We start from the raw sequence: 15,631 nt of genomic DNA, 5'->3' as shown, positions 1-15,631 counted from the left end.
TGGACTGCCAGCCAGTAGCAGTACATGATCCAATCTGTGGCTTTCATCTACTTAGGTAATTGGTGGCCAAGCAACTGAGCGACGCCTGCATGTCTATGTCCACCTTGTATGCAGAGCACAGACTTTCTATATTGCCTATTCTGGATATGCTGGGTATGAACCTCGTAACTTGATAAGGCATGTATACCCCTAAAATAGTCACTGGGCTACAGGCGTATGCAGTTCAGTTCAGCGAGTGGTGATCTTGATGGTAAGGTTACCATTCCCAATTCCGTTGCACGTCGCATATGCCTATCCAAACTGTACCCGGTGATGATGATCAACTCGTTTCGAGATGATGTGTGAACGTGCAGTCTTGTTTCTGTGTCAACACACGTCGGCCGTGACGAGTCAGCCCAGCATGTGTTGACTCCGCGATCGCGATTACGGGGAGTCAGTCCAGACAAGAAGCAAAGCTGCGATCGTCGACATTTGAATGGTAACAAGTAATGAGGGTATAATAATAGTAATAATAATAGCTATGGTTATGGCCATGCTGGATGACTTGATGCAAGTTAGAGCCAGAGCCAGAGCCAGAGCCAGAGCCTGCTTCTTCCGTAATCATGTTTCAACTACCGGGTTGTTCCAAAGGTGAACAATCCGCGGGCTGTATCGGATTGATGATGATGAAGACTTCCCTTCAGGGTCGGGTCTGCTTTCTGGTTCGCAACCTCATGGCGCAAGACCTGTACAATGAGGCAGGCGTAGGCTACTGCTGCTTTGCGGAGAACTCTGCCGGAAGGCCGGATGGTGGATGGTGGATGGTGGGTGCATGGCATGTACAGTAGGTACATACACTCGCAGCTGTCGGACCCATTCTGGCCCACGAACCCAGACACAGACACACAAAAAAGGCCTATATGCCGGATACACCTGCAACGCTCCCCCAAAAAGGAGCCGATGGTCATCAATCGAACCAGAAGTCGCTGCCTTGTGGTAAAGAGCTCACAATCAAAATCAGGCGTTATGCATCCGCGATTCTGAGCCTTCCTGAATCTCGGAGCTGAGCACAACTAACAGCAACTAGCGATCTGTGCGCGGCGCCTTAATCTCCTAGTTGGAAAAAAAAAGAGAGCACCCACCAGGAAATCCGGCCGTCACCCAGGTAAAGAAGCAAGTTTGCCGATTCCCGTGTCGATGGCATCGCGCAGCAGCAGCAGCACGCCGTGCCCACTTGTCCTTTTTCTAAAATTATCAAAATTCATGCCTTCAGCCTCACCTTCCATTCTGTCATTTTGGCCCCTTTTGAAGGGGGCTTAAGCCATTCCGAATAGCACGCTTTTGCACCGAAGGAGATGACGATGGCTGCGAGGCTACAACGTAACGGGCGGGCTGTCGACTGATCTTTGGAGTGCCCGACAACGACAGGCAGGCTTCCCTTGAGGCGGCTTTGCCCGGCATCCCCGATTTTCCATCCGCGCCATCATAAGCGTCAACCTGTCGGTCGGGAGAGCTTGGTGCGTGCTCAACCTGGCCTTCGGCCAACACCAACACAGAAGGTGTGACAGCCTGGTTGCGAATATTGTCTTTGACGGGCGCTATCTGGTTGCAAATCTCACGAGTCACCAACCTTCCAGATCGCCGGGTTTGCCAGGCTGTTTGCTATCCATCGCGTTCTAAATTGAGACGACCCCGTCCTTGCCAAAACCTTCCTGGGAACCTTCCTCACGGCATCACCCATCTCGTGTCCATGGCTGGCTCCTGCTGATCACTGGTAACCTATCTCCGAAGCAGAGCTCGAGTCTCCAGAAAGGGAAGATAGAGATAGCTGGGGCGCCCGGGGCCGGCACATTGGGCCTGGCCCCTGGGTCGGATATCGATAGAACACATCGACGGTAATTGTCGAGCCCATCTTGCCATCTATGTCAGTTTCCCGGTAAGCGATAGGGAGAAGAGGGCTGGCTGGAGTAGAAGCTCCAGAGCTCCAGAGTCCTCTCCAGAGGAGCTGAATTGCACAAATTGTCAGGTATCATCGCGTGGCCCCCTGGGGCTTTGCGAGCCCCACTGCGAATGCGACAGCATGAACCGGCTTGATGCTAGTAATCACCGGATTTATATATGGCCCCCGTGCTAAACCGGTGGGTGTTCACAAAACTCTTTTTCCTCGTACTGTATAACTGAGCACTGTTGGTATTACTAGTATAACTTAGTTAGTGCTGTTTGAGAAAACGCGAAACAATTCTAGTGCCGGGAGATGAACGGCAGTTGTCGCCGGTGAAGTCGTGGGTACTCCGTACAGATGGCGATGTAATCAGCGTATCGGGTTTTCCAGGACCTGTAACAGACCTTCCAACATGGCATCCGGCCGGTCCATCACTTGTCAGCTGCCCGCACCGTATCTGTCACCGACTACGTAGGTGGCATGGGCAGCCGATATCCCATTCGCCGGCTTGGGTTTGGGAGAAATTCTCGTCCCTTGTCACGTCACAACGACGCAGCAAGGGTTTTTATACGCGATGTGACCCGAACGCTGAATGGAATGCAATAGGGATAGACCTAGGGTATCGCAGCAAACCGGCGCATCAATGTGCGGCAATGCCTGTAGCGCAGTCGTCGAAGATAGATAGCAGTTCGTCCAGACTGACTCGGAGAACGCATCATGTACTTGTGCTTAGCGTAGATACACTTCTTCGAGAAGGATACAGATCATTAAAATCATAGTTGCCTGTGTAACTGCCTCTGTTGCCGGCAATGATCCGCTTTGTACTGCCCCTCGCGAAGTCTGGAAGTGCCTGCTTGCGTCGCCGTGATTTCTCCGACCCTCAAGGATTATAACCATAAAATCCCACGTTATTGGCATGGACCTATCTGCAGTCCCGTCACTCCAAGTATTCTCCCCCATCCTGGCACCCGATGCAAGGGCAAGGGACCAGAACACACACATTGGACAGAACACTGGACCTATCGGCTCGCCCGTTTCAGACCAGACCGTCCTCCCTCAGCAACAGATGGCAGCTGGACGGAACCGGATCCGCCCCTTTGGGATTGGTGGTTGTCGTATATCAGACGTTTTATACAACCTTTTTGCCAATGTTCTTTCGTCACAAGTGCCATGTTCCTGGTTCTGCTGGGCCGCGATTCAGGCTGTCATCCCATCCCATCCCCCCTTATCACGAGTTACATATTGACAACGTGGTTATTATTATCGTCACCCGTCGCGCACGCCGATAACGAGCTCCTTGCTCTCACCGAACACCGAACAACGCGGGCAACGGGGATCAAGCAAGTAAGGTGAGGAGGGGGAGGTGCCGTTACATAAGGGAAGAAATTGCACGATGCTTCTATTCGGCTAGACTCTCGCGCATTGCAGGCGTACACGTTGTCGATGCGGGGGGTTGAGTGGGCTGCATGTTTCAACCACGGCCTGGGAGTGATTGTTTCTCGAACGTGAGCCGATGCCCGCCTTGCTACAGAATGAAACAGACCAAGGGGGATGGATATATCGCTGCGAGAACCCGCTTCCAGCCAGTTGATAATGAATCGGTGTCCATCGGTGTCATCGTCGCCCATCGTTCGTTCACTTGCATACATGCTGGTGTCATCACTGCCACTGATGCATCGGAGATATTCGATGGACGGCACCCGGCAGAGAAACGGCTCCATGGCTCAGAGACGTCACTTCTTCATCCTCGATCTCGCCCTGTTGTGGATGCTCATTCGTCGGATTGTGTTACCTACCAATGCAATCAGTAGGGAAACGCTTGCGTAGTGTCGTCGTGCCTGCTGGCGTCTCAAGTAGCATACATATTGCCCTTAACGCTTTCGCGGAGTTACGGCACATGACATAAGTCCATTACAGTAATACTACGGGTTATAAAGTGGGACACATCTATGCCGTCCGATGTTGTTGTTTCTTTTCTCGAGTTCAGACGTTTCTTGTTAATATCGAGCTCGAATCAGGTACAGGATTAAACGACGGGTTATGGATGAGGATTGTGTAGTTCAGTCAATGCAATCCTCCCCCGCATTGTGCTGCCGCCGGTTTTGGACCCCAGCACCACCTCCGCGGTCGATGTTACTCAACACGCATTAAAAGTCGACAACGGGCGCCAGCCAGTACGTTTCCCCCAAGCCTATCAATGTCATCCGAGCGGGTTCATGTTGATTATGATGCTGCTGCTGCTCCGGTGAGCTGAACAAACAATCGTTGCCTTTGGCTGACGGTTATCAGCTCGCTTGTCGACGAAACTCTTGGACCCCTTCGCCTAGCATCCCCGGTACAGCGCTAAAGCGATGGATCAAAGCTGCATGGCAAACTAGGTTAGCAGCTCTAAAGAGAGAGAGACTAGGACGTCAATGCGAACGCCGGGCTTGTGAGCTGCAGGTGCCGTGAAACAGAGCTCCTCCGTAACGGCGGCATAGCCTACTTCACGATTTATCTGCCTAAGCTCATTGCGTTATCTTGACAAGAGATCCCCTCTATAGATGCGCTGTTACCACCTCGGATCTGCCACTACTACATCACTTATCACTTAAGCCTGGGTCTGTGCCAATACTAGCCTAATTTTTTGAGTTCCGGTTAAGAGATCGCCCGCTGATCATTGTGACATCGCTACTACTTACCAGTGTGTGCATCACTAGATGGCCTGATCATCAACAGGCGAGACAGGTCAAGGGACTGAAGAGCCCCTTCCCAGCGTCTTACAGCATACCAAGCTTCAACCTGGAACATGGGGTACATAGATGCACCAAGAAGACTAGACGGGAAGCCGGAAGACTGCCCTCATGTCTCACGATCTGAGATATCATCGAAGGATGCTCAGATGCATCAAATGTAGTTGGGGGGTTGAAAACTCCCCGCGACCGCCACCGGGTGTCACCAGGCTATATAGCATGGACCTATATCGAAACTATTGGGCATGGTCTTAGTCAGTTCGATACTCTATCGTCAGGGTGCGGGGTTGCGGCTGCAAGCAAGGCCAAGTTTTCTTATTCATGCCCCGAGTGCAACCTAAGCACGATATATCATCTGTCATTCTGTTGATTATAGCCTGGGTACCTGGAGGTACACGATGCACCGTTTCCTGGTTGCAAGTCAAGGTCGAGGTTGCTTTGTGGCGCGCTTGCTGCGGTAGACCTATTTTCGCGTGTGTATATGGGATATACTTAACTTGTATAAGTGTCCTCATTGGGTCTAGCAGTTGCGCAGCGTCACTAGGATAAGAAAGAAGTAAGTCTAAGCGTGTTTTTGCGACAATCGGCTTACTTTATCTATATGAGCCGTTCGCACTTAGCATTGACGATAGCCGATATGCACCCTCGATTCAAGGGCAGAGAGGAGTAGTTATTTTTACGACCTCTCGTGACTTGATTGCTTTTCGCAAGCGGCGTGCGGAAAGACAGTAGTAGGTCAGCCACGTTGTATCAGGCAGGACGGTTAGTTAGTCCATGGAGGTTTGGTAGGACACGATCTAAGCGAGCTATGGTATCTTCCATGGAGATCAAGACTACTACATACCCTGGTCACCTACATCCTGTTGCAGTTGCGTCTCCGGACTTGAGGTAACCAGGAAACTGTCTGGTCTTGCAAAGGATTCGTGCCACCATCTTTTGTTGAGTCCCAGGGTCTCGTCATAATCGGAGATTGAGCCGTTGAAGAGGAAAATCGCGCAAAGTCTGTGTTCTGATGACACCCGATGTCAGGAGGAGCCTGCCTCCCTTTGACAACGGGCTTGCCTGCCTGTCTCGGAAGAGGCTGGTCCTTGCAGCTGCCTGTCTTGCTGTTGAGCGACGATGCATGTCCGCCTCGCTACCAAACATGAACCATGACGGAATCCCACACGCGCAAGAAACAAAACGAAACAAACCTTCTCAGGCTGTGACAGCAGCGTCGAACCTCCTTCCCAGCACTGGTTAACCCGGGACTTCCACAGTAAGAGGAAACCATCAAGGTACCTAAGACAAAACATTTTGCTTGACGTTTGACCCTCCACAACAGCGGGTGAGAAGCGCGCTTCGCACAACAGTGTTGCAGTATATCACAAAGTGTATATCACATTGTCGAGGTCGCATGGTGGCTGCACGACAGCCCGGTGACCAATAGGACAATATACAATGTTTGCTTTGCATCTCAGGTACTCCCCGTTCATTGGAGAGCTTGCAGATAATGGATGGTTTCATTCTTCTCGGAATATTTCGAGTGGCTTGACCGGAGAGAGTATCGGCAGCTGTGATTGGTTGATCTGATAAGTCAGCCACTAGCAGCCACAATGAGCCGCGTCGGGCGGTGGTGTCACGGCAAAGTCGAGAAGCTGCCGATAATAGCCTTGGCGCTAGCTGGAACGGGAAGCTACCTAACGTGCGACAACGACACCACCCGACCCGACCACAGCACAATCCAGCCTCGATTGCAAAGTAAGTAGCTTCCCTAAGCAGTTGGCTGCATCCGCGTAGATGAGGGGTCTCACCAAGTTTCCACAGAGCAGTCTTCTGTTCAAAAGCATCCACATCACCATCCGGAGTCCTTCTCTAGCCTCTGCACGCCACCAACCACGGAGGTCTTACAGTTTCACTTCGCTCAGGATGGCGCCCACCCGAGATCCCAACACGCTGTCCAATTACGGTGCCTGGCTCACCAAGCACACCACCGTCAACTTTAAGATCAACTTTGAGAAGCAGCGCCTCGAGGGTTCCGTGTCTCTCGATCTGGAGTCCCTGACGGACAAGGAGAGCAATGAGATTATCCTCGATACCACGGCCTTGGACGTCTCGTCGGTCAAGCTCAACGCTGCTGACTTGAAATGGGAGCTGAAGCAGGCGGTAAAGCCGTATGGCTCCCCTTTGCATATCGCCGTCCCTGAAGGTGCCCAAAGGGGCGATGTCGTCAGGCTGGATATCGCCGTGACGACGACCAAGGACTGCACCGGTCTTCAGTGGATGACTCCTGCTCAGACGGGTAACAAGAAGCACCCTTACGTCTATAGCCAGTGCCAGGCCATTCTTGCACGTTCCATCCTGCCATGCCAAGATACCCCTGATGTCAAGTCCACTTTCACCTTCAACATTACTTCTTCTTTGCCTGTGGTAGCCAGCGGCGTTCCGGTCCCATCGGACAACAGCGGCGAAGGAGAGAGGCTGTTCCGCTTCGAGCAGAAGGTCCCCATCCCGTCGTATCTCTTTGCTCTCGCCTCGGGTGACATTGCCACCGCTCCCATCGGAAAGCGTTCCGTAGTTGCTGCTGGCCCGGAGGCGATCAAGGCCGCGCAATGGGAGCTGGAGGGAGATATGGACAAGTTCCTGGATGTTGCGCAGAACCTGATCTTTGACTACCAGTGGGGAGAGTACAACGTGCTCGTCCTTCCCCCCTAGCTTTGCCTACGGAGGTAAGTGAAGAATACTGCCACGCGCAACACCTTCTTTTTCTGCATGCTTACGCAAATACAAGGCATGGAGAACCCCATTTTCACATTCGCAACCCCAACCATCATCAGCGGCGACCGTCAAAATGTAGACGTGATTGCCCACGAGTTGAGCCACAGCTGGAGCGGCAACCTCGTCACAAGTTGCAGCTGGGAGCATTTGTCAGTAACCCCCAATCCAGTAATGATCACTTAACGGATACTAACATGGTGTAGCTGGTTGAATGAGGGTTGGACAACTTACCTCGAGCGCCGTATTGGTGCCGCCATTCACGGAGGTCCTCAATTCGACTTCTCTGCCATCATTGGCTGGAAGGCACTAGGTTAGCTCCCACCGTGATGTTGAGCCAATTGCATTTATGCTAACACTTTCCACTACAGAGGACACTGTGAAGCTGTTTGGAGATGACCACGAGTTCACTAAGCTCATCATCTCGCACAAGGGCGTGGATCCCGAGGATGCGTTTAGCACCATCCCATACGAGAAGGGCTTCCATTTCCTGTGGTATCTTGAGAGACTTGTCGGCCGCGAGCAGTTTGACAAGTTCATCCCTCACTATTTCAAGACTTGGGCCCGGAAATCTCTCGACTCGTATGAGTTCAAGGCCACATTTTTGGACTACTTCAACGAGCATGGAACCGACGAGATCAAGCAGAAGGTTGCTCAAATTCCATGGGAGGAGAAGTTCCATCAGCCTGGCCTGCCACCCAAGCCCGAGTTTGATACTTCGTATGTTGACAGCTGCATGGCGTTAGCAGAGAAGTGGAAACCTACCGTACGTGTCAAGCCCTTTCTGAAGATTTACACCGACTAACACCATTGCCTCATATAGGACTTCAAGCCTGATCTGAAGGATATCGAGTCTTTCAATTCCAACCAAACCCTGGTCTTCCTGCAAGCTGTTCAAGACTTCTCGCCATGCCTGAGTGTGGAAAGAGCGCAGCTACTTGGCTCTGTTTACAACATCAGCTCCTCAAAGAACGTTGAGCTGAAAACAGCATACTACGGTATTTCTCTCCGAGCCGGCGACCGGGACGCTTTCCCGGGTGTCGTGGAGCTGCTGGGAAGCGTAGGACGCATGAAGTTTGTTCGGCCGTTGTACCGACAGCTTGTGAAGCTGGACCGCGACCTTGCGGTAGAAACCTATGAGAAGAATAAGGACTTCTATCCGTCCACGACCAAATCGCAGCTTGCGAAGGATCTGGGCCTGCGATAACTAACACACCCAAGGACGAAAACGCCGTTTCAAGTATTGACAGCTTACGTTGCGTTGACGTTGAATGACAACAATGCGATGACGGATGCGGAAACCTACATAGTGTGTCCAGTTGGCTACTTGATACAAAATAGGCTATATAGGTTGCGTAACAGACGCCATATAAGTTGTGTCAGATCAATACAATACCAAGCATTCAGTGAAACTTGTAGCCCAATGCCCCTTACATTTGACGAGGTACAGAGAGCATTGAAGTTCTCGAGCGCAATCTACTTTTCATGATGATTAGCATTTGCGTACGCATTGAACGTGATTTGATCTCGAGCCACATATATGTACCGTTGCTATATCAACAAAGGTCACCAATGAAAAGCGTGCCATTGCCGAGAACGCATACAGGTAATATAAAGGGGGGTCCTAGTCAAAAGTGAAGGGCGACCGACCCCTCATTGAACTTTTGGGGGATATGACACAGGGAGCGCCCAAGGCCCAACCCAGCGGACGGCGCGAGATCCCACGTGAATATATCCACTAATAATCGCTGCCAGGCCAATCATGCCCGGCCATTTCAGCCGATCAATAATAAATTCGAGAAGCAGAAGGCGCGGTCGCGTTCGGTCCTTGCGATTTACCGATAGAGGAACCCCCCAACCTAAAATCGTCATTTCCCTATCCGTGGCTTGTTGACAGGTGACCCTTTGGGATTTCGAAGTCGGACCAACAAATAGATCGCATGCCTGAGTAGCTAGCTTTATCTCAATACATACCCTACATACTGTAGCAATCAAAACTAACAGCAAGGCTGTCTGTCACTCCACAAGGTGACAACATCGTGACTAAATACAGCACATCCTGGCTTTTGGAATCTATCAATCTGCAGCTCTGCAGGGACTGGTTACTTGCCTACTTGAGCACTTTATTTTGGCCCTTGGAATTTCGCGCGGTGAATTGGATGTGGACACCGCCCCGAACGCCCGCCAACCTCTTTTGACAACCACCTGCATTTGGCCGCACTTGCTGCCTCTACACCGCGCATTCAAGGTTATGACGGCCTTACGTAGTTTCGAATTTACTGGAGTCGTATGAACCGATTCGCGCATCGACGACTTTCCTGAACTTCGACCACCCGTCCCGCTCCGACGATCGCCGCGAGACAGGCCGGTCTCAGGCCCCATTGCGACCGAAACCAAGAGTCCTCTCGATCGCTCGCTCGCCCGCCTGTGGCCACCCCAGCGTATGTCTCGAGACAATTACAGCCTTTAATCCGCAGTACAGTAGGCGGCGAGGCCTTTCTCGTCAACCACTGTAAATCATGGCGCCCGCCGGGGGAGGAAACATCAAGGTGGTGGTGAGATGTCGGCCTTTCAACAGCAGAGAAAAGGACCGCGGTGCCAAAAGTATCGTGGAAATGAAAGGCAACCAGACCGTACTCACGCCGCCACCCGAAGCTGCTGCTGCCGCCGCCAAAGGCAAAGGAGCAGACACCTCCCAGAAGGTTTTCGCCTTCGATAGGTCTTACTGGTCCTTTGACAAAGATGCGCCCAATTACGCTGGCCAACAAAATCTATTTGATGATCTGGGACACCCCCTCCTGGAGAATGCATTCGAAGGCTACAACAACTGTATTTTCGCCTATGGCCAGACCGGTTCGGGAAAGTCGTACTCCATGATGGGCTATGGCAAAGAACACGGTATCATTCCCATGATTTGCCAGGACATGTTTAAGCGCATTGCCAAAATGCAGGAAGACAAGAACCTCAAATGCACGGTCGAAGTGTCTTACCTGGAAATATACAATGAACGTGTGCGCGATCTGCTGAACCCGGCCACTAAGGGCAATCTGAAAGTCCGTGAACATCCCTCGACCGGTCCCTACGTCGAAGACCTGGCCAAGCTGGTAGTCGGCAGCTTCGAAGAGATTGAACATTTGATGGACGAGGGTAACAAGGCCAGAACCGTTGCAGCAACCAACATGAATGAAACGTCCAGTCGAAGTCATGCAGTCTTTACCTTGATGCTCACCCAGAAGAAATTTGATACGGACACCAAAATGGAGCTGGAGAAGGCGGCCAAGATCAGTTTGGTCGATCTTGCTGGTTCCGAACGAGCCACGTCCACGGGTGCTACGGGAGCTCGCCTAAAGGAAGGAGCCGAAATCAACCGATCGCTCTCTACGCTTGGTCGTGTCATTGCTGCGTTGGCCGACCTCTCGACAGGAGCGAAGAAGAAGAAGGGCGCATCGCAAGTGCCTTACCGAGACAGTGTCCTGACATGGCTTCTCAAAGATTCGCTCGGTGGTAACAGTATGACTGCTATGATAGCAGCTATCAGTCCTGCAGATATCAACTACGACGAGACTTTGAGTACACTGCGTTACGCTGATTCGGCTAAGCGAATCAAGAACCATGCGGTGGTCAACGAAGATGCGAATGCCCGAATGATCAGAGAGCTCAAGGAAGAGCTTGACCTGCTCAGGAGCAAGATGGGAGCTGGCGGCGGAGGGAGCGTAAGTGGAGCGGCCGGCTTACCCCCTGAGGAGGTCTACGCTGAAGGCACGCCACTGGAGAAACAGATCGTGAGCATCACTTCTGCCGATGGCACTGTGAAAAAGGTGTCCAAGGCAGAAATCGCCGAGCAACTAAGTCAAAGTGAGAAGATTCTCACGGATCTCAATCAGACTTGGGAGGAGAAACTGCAGAAGACCGAAGAAATCCACAAAGAACGCGAGGCAGCCCTAGAGGAGCTTGGAATAAGCATCGAGAAAGGCTTTGTTGGGCTGCACACTCCAAAGAAGATGCCACATTTGGTCAACCTGTCGGACGATCCGCTGCTTGCCGAATGTCTGGTGTACAACATCAAGCCGGGCACGACTACCGTGGGAAACGTGGAATCCAACACGGAGCATCAAGCCAACATACGCTTGAATGGGACGCGCATCTTACACCAACACTGCACCTTCGAGAATTCGACTGATGGAACTGTTGTGGTAGTGCCCGCAGAAGGCGCCCCCGTTATGGTTAATGGAAGGCGCATCACCGAGACAACGCAACTTCATTCTGGTTACCGTGTCATCCTGGGAGACTTTCATATCTTCAGATTTAACCATCCCATGGAGGCTAAAGCAGAGCGTGACGTGGAGAACCGCGAGAACCGCACAAGTCTACTCCGCCATTCAATCACGCCAGGTCAGCTACCGGGCCTGGATCGCACGTCTCCGCGTCCCGGGCACGAAAGAACGATAAGCATGGCTGCCTCGGAACTTGGTGACAGTCGCCCTGACTCTCCTGCCCCCTTGCGCAACGGCCGTGATTCTGATTGGTCCTTTGCTCGCCGAGAAGCTGCCGGCGCGATCCTGGGCCAGACCGAGCAGAACCTTGCCAAGTTGACGGACGATGAGCTCAATGCACTTTTCAGTGATGTGCAACGCGCCCGAGCCGAGCGCGTGTACGGTAAGGAGGGCGACGAAGATATGGATTCCGTCACCTCCTTCCCGTTCCGGGAAAAGTACATGTCGACAGGAACGCTTGATAACTTCTCCCTCGATACTGCTTTGACCATGCCGTCGACGCCCAGGGCGGGCGAAGTAGATGAGCGGCTTAAAGAGATCCGGGACGTGATGCAAACACAGCTTGAGAAGCAAAAGGAGGAGTTCCAAGATCAGCTCAAAAGTGCAGAAACCGAGAATGTGGAAGTGGAAGAGATCAGGAAAGATAAAGCCATGATGGAGGAGACACTGGTGAAACTCAAGGCCGACATGATGGTGCAGCTCGAAACACAGAAACAAGAATTCGAGGCCAAGATCGAGAAACTGGACCCGCTGAAACGACCGAAGGCTAAACCGAAGCTATCCCAGGAGGAAATCCTACAAGCCAAGAAGGCTGTGGAGCACTGGAGGAGCCGCCACTATGTCCAGATGGCAGAAGCGGTTCTCCAGCATGCTGCTACCTTGAAAGAAGCGCAGGTCATGAGCGAGGATTTGGAAGAGAGTGTGGTTTTCCAGTTCACCGTGGTGGATCAAGGACACGCGCTTTGTTCCTCGTACGATATGGTACTGAATGGGGTGTCCAATGAAGGGGACGATGTAGCCCTCGAGGAGGCAAGGAAACCATGTGTTGGAGTCAGAGTCGTCGACTACAAGCACTCGGTTGTCCATCTGTGGAGTTTGGATAAACTCCACGACCGAGTGCGGCAGATGCGGCAGATGCACCAGTACCTTGACCAGCCAGAGTACAGCCAGCATTTCAAACTTGACAACCCCTTTGTCGAGCCATGCATGCCCGAATACTCGCTTGTCGGCGAAGTGGACGTGCCGCTGAGAGCAGTCTTCGACAGCAGGGTCCAGGACTTCACCTTGGACGTATTGTCCCCTCATACATCGCATGCCATTGGTATTATCAAACTTTCCCTGGAGCCGTCGAGTGCAAGGGCGCCTTCCAGTACACTCAAGTACAATGTCGTCATGCATGACATGGTAGGATTTGCAGAACGTGAGGGAACAGACGTACACGCCCAGCTCTTCATTCCTGGCGTATCGGAAGATGGTATTACCACAACGCAGATGATCAAGGACTTCGACGAAGGCCCGATACGGTTTGACAGCGTTCATAGCATGAGCGTGCCTCTGTTTGGCTCTCAAGACATCAATCTGCGTGTGGCCATCTTTGCTAAAGTCTCCGCCATGCACTTGGACAAGCTGCTCAGCTGGGACGAAATGCGAGACACCGTCCCTGGCTCGGAGGGGAAGGCCAAAAAAGTTGCCGCCCGCATCAACGAGTCTCAGTTCTATACCGAGGAAAAGCACGACCTCCTCGCCCGCGTTCAGATCCTGGAGCTGTCCGAGAACGGCGAGTATGTCCCCGTTGAAGTGACGCAAACAGGCGAACTCGACAGCGGGACCTTCCAGCTTCACCAAGGCCTGCAACGTAGAGTCGCCATCAACTTGACGCATAGCTCTGGGGATGCTCTGCCATGGGATGACATCCGCTCAGTAAACGTTGGCAAGGTACAACTTGTTGATCATGCCGGTAAAACCCCTGATATGGGGCCGGCGACTCCGGACATACCATTGCGACTCAGCCTGAAGCCGACATTCCGCCAGAACGCCAACGGTACCCGGAGCGTTACCATCAGTGGCCAATGGGACTCCAGTTTGCATAACTCGCTCCTCCTGGACCGAGTAACGGCCGACAAGTATAAAGTCCAGATGAGGCTCTCATGGGAGATAAGCTCGGACAAGTTGGCAGAACCCATGAAGTTTTCCACGGCAGTCTATTGCCGTATCCTGGGCCGGTCGTTCATCAGACAAACCTCGATGCTCTCTTCACTGTTCCAGAGCGTCCGCATTGTTCATTCGTCGAGCACGATCTATACTCTCAAACTACGACCAGCTCCCATCAAGCGTGTAGGCGATCTGTGGCGACTGAACAGCCAGCACGATTACGTCAAAGGCGAGGAGAACTTGACCAACTGGAGCCCAAGAGGTGTCTCGTTGATCAGCGACTTCATCTCCGCACGCAAAAAGCGGAGAAGAATCGCCGAGATTGGGGCTGCTCAGCTGTTTTTGAAGAAGATTGGCCCTCCGGAGCCGAAGAACAAGCCTGCCGAGGAAGAGACCCTACCGGATCCCTTTTCGCCAACACGCTCAAGCCGCGACGACGATGACGATTCTATCCACGCATTGCTGAATGATACCCCCGAGAATTCTCGCCCAGGGACACCCGAGCAAGGTGTGAACGGGGAGGAGACGATGGAAGGCGCCGCCGAAGGTGCGAAGGGACCCGAGCCCTCCGGCGAGCCGCAAGATGCCTTGGGTATCCAGGAAGCGCAGGAGCCCGAAGAGGGACCCAAGCCAGAGTATAACGACCAGGAGAGTCTGGTATTGAAGAAGTGCCTCAAACTCTGGTCGAAGCATCCTGATCCCGTGATTCGAATACTCAGCGTCGAGAACACGGCACCTCCGGCAGATGGTATCGCACCAGAACCATCAGAGCCGCCAGCCCTTATCAGCACGATAGTCCGCGTTCCGAAGAACCTCAAGGTCCTCAAGGGTGGTTACCTGCTGGTACCCAACAATGATTCGAGCAAGTGGGTCAAACGCTTTGTCGAACTTAGAAGACCCTACCTGCATATCCATAACGCCACTGATGGCGACGAGGTAGCTATTGTTAGTTTGCGAAACTCGCGTGTGGACAGCCAGCCGGAGATCCTGGCGCTCTTTGAGGGAAACGACCTGCCAGATGAAGAAGATGCATCGTTGAACAGCGACTTCCGACCTGGTCATCGCAGGACGCCATCTGGAAGGATTGTCTCCACTAACTGGACCGGGTCAGGCGGCCATGCTGCTGGGCCTGGTCTTGGCGGGCTCAGTGAGCGTTTGCAAGCAGGCGTTTTCGCTGTTTATGGAACAGACAACACGTGGCTGTTTGCCGCCCGCAACGAGCGCGACAAGCTGGATTGGATCTTCCGCATCGACCAGAGCTATTTCTCTGGCAGCGGCAGCGCGAGCGGTAGTGGCGCCGTCAGCCCCCAGCCAGGCGCTTTTACCAATGGATATAACTAAATAGCTCAAGAACCTCCCAGATGAGCGAGCTACTACTGATGAAGCTGGCCGACCTGGGCCAGCCAGATATGAGTTCCTTTTTAGATGAGATCACGACACTGCCAATGAGGTTATCATTGGCATAATGCAGCATTATTTATTATTGGGGTTTTTCTTGGATATAGTTCTATCTCGACGACGTTGTCGACTTTACAAGAGTTTCTTTTGTTTATAGTCTCCTTGTTTAGGTGGATGGATACCCAGACTTTACGTTTTCTATAACTCCCAAGACGACAGCTAGATTATACCCCGGGCTCCAACGTCCGGTTTTGGGTGTAGACGGGAACGAATGGTCGATAAAAAAAAGCAAATTGATGCAATGGCAGAAGACGGAAAAGGTGAGGAGGATAAAAGGCAGGGCCTCGGGCAAGGAGAAGGAAGGTTGACGCGGCCGCTCAATGAAGGGGCTGAATTGATCT

The 15,631-nt window shown here is 52.5% G+C and overlaps 2 protein-coding genes across 2 annotated transcripts; both read left to right on the top strand.

Moving 5' to 3' along the window:
- Nucleotides 1–6,432: 6,432 nt before the first annotated feature.
- On the top strand, nt 6,433–8,614 carry PG985_015527 (uncharacterized protein; the record flags this gene model as incomplete). Its single annotated transcript, XM_066835293.1, has 5 exons — nt 6,433–7,332; nt 7,432–7,533; nt 7,627–7,720; nt 7,779–8,173; nt 8,231–8,614. 5 exons carry the CDS (start codon nt 6,433–6,435, stop codon nt 8,612–8,614), a joined length of 1,875 nt encoding a protein of 624 aa, XP_066676496.1.
- A 1,312-nt stretch (nt 8,615–9,926) lies between these two features.
- Nucleotides 9,927–15,173, top strand: PG985_015526 (kinesin motor domain-containing protein; the record flags this gene model as incomplete). The annotated part of the gene is made up of 1 exon (XM_066835292.1): nt 9,927–15,173. The coding sequence occupies one exon, from the start codon at nt 9,927–9,929 to the stop codon at nt 15,171–15,173; it is 5,247 nt and encodes a 1,748-aa protein (XP_066676495.1).
- Nucleotides 15,174–15,631: the final 458 nt, after the last annotated feature.

Source organism: Apiospora marii (genome assembly GCF_038362585.1).
Source record: "Apiospora marii strain CBS 49790 chromosome Unknown utg000013l_segment0_segment0, whole genome shotgun sequence".
Lineage (NCBI taxonomy): Eukaryota > Fungi > Ascomycota > Sordariomycetes > Amphisphaeriales > Apiosporaceae > Apiospora > Apiospora marii.
The sequence above is the reverse complement of the archived record's forward strand: the minus strand, read 5'-3'. Positions and strand labels throughout refer to the sequence as shown.